Source organism: Apteryx rowi, unplaced genomic scaffold (assembly GCF_003343035.1).
Source record: "Apteryx rowi isolate R43461 unplaced genomic scaffold, aptRow1 scaffold_2178, whole genome shotgun sequence".
Classification (NCBI taxonomy): Eukaryota; Metazoa; Chordata; class Aves; order Apterygiformes; family Apterygidae; genus Apteryx; species Apteryx rowi.
The window spans coordinates 310-774 of NW_020448506.1; the positions used below are offsets into that span (position 1 = coordinate 310).

A 465-nucleotide genomic window follows, 5' to 3' on the forward strand; every position below is an offset into this window, starting at 1 on the left:
GGGGTGTTCCCAGTGGTGGGCATCGCCCCAGCCCCACGGCRGGGTGGTTGGAGCTGTGAGGGCCGCCTGCTSCCCTGCCTGCTCCAGGAGCCCRGCTCTCCCAGGCCCTCTGTCCCTGCTCCGCTCGTCCCGGTCTGGGGATGAGCGGTCCACGTGTGCCTGGGTTTTGGCATGTGCGGTGGGACGTGTCTCCGCTCTGAGGSCTCRGACAAGCCCCRCTGCRTCTAACGTGGCCGRTCTGGGCTGGGAGCRGGAAGGGYGGAGGGGAGGGAGGCGCGGGCAGGTTTTGGTGGTGAGCGCGGGGCAGATTTGCATGGAGGGGCCGTGCCGCGGGCGGGCGGGKGTTTAAGAGGGAGTCGGGGGTCCGCGGCAGAGCCCCGTCGGCGTGGGGACGCGTAGCTGGTGGGATCGCGCCATGGCCTGGGCTCCTCTCCTCCTCGCGGTGCTCGCCCACGGCACAGGTGC

General features: G+C 71.6%; 1 protein-coding gene across 1 annotated transcript in view; it reads left to right on the forward strand.

Annotated features, from left to right (window-relative positions):
• Positions 1-400: 400 nt before the first annotated feature.
• LOC112965489 (immunoglobulin lambda-1 light chain-like) overlaps positions 401-465 on the forward strand; it is a 7,024-nt gene continuing 6,959 nt past the window's right edge. The window contains 1 exon segment of the mRNA XM_026064495.1: positions 401-461. Within this exon segment, the coding sequence (XP_025920280.1) occupies positions 416-461 (46 nt within the window). The 5' untranslated portion in view covers positions 401-415.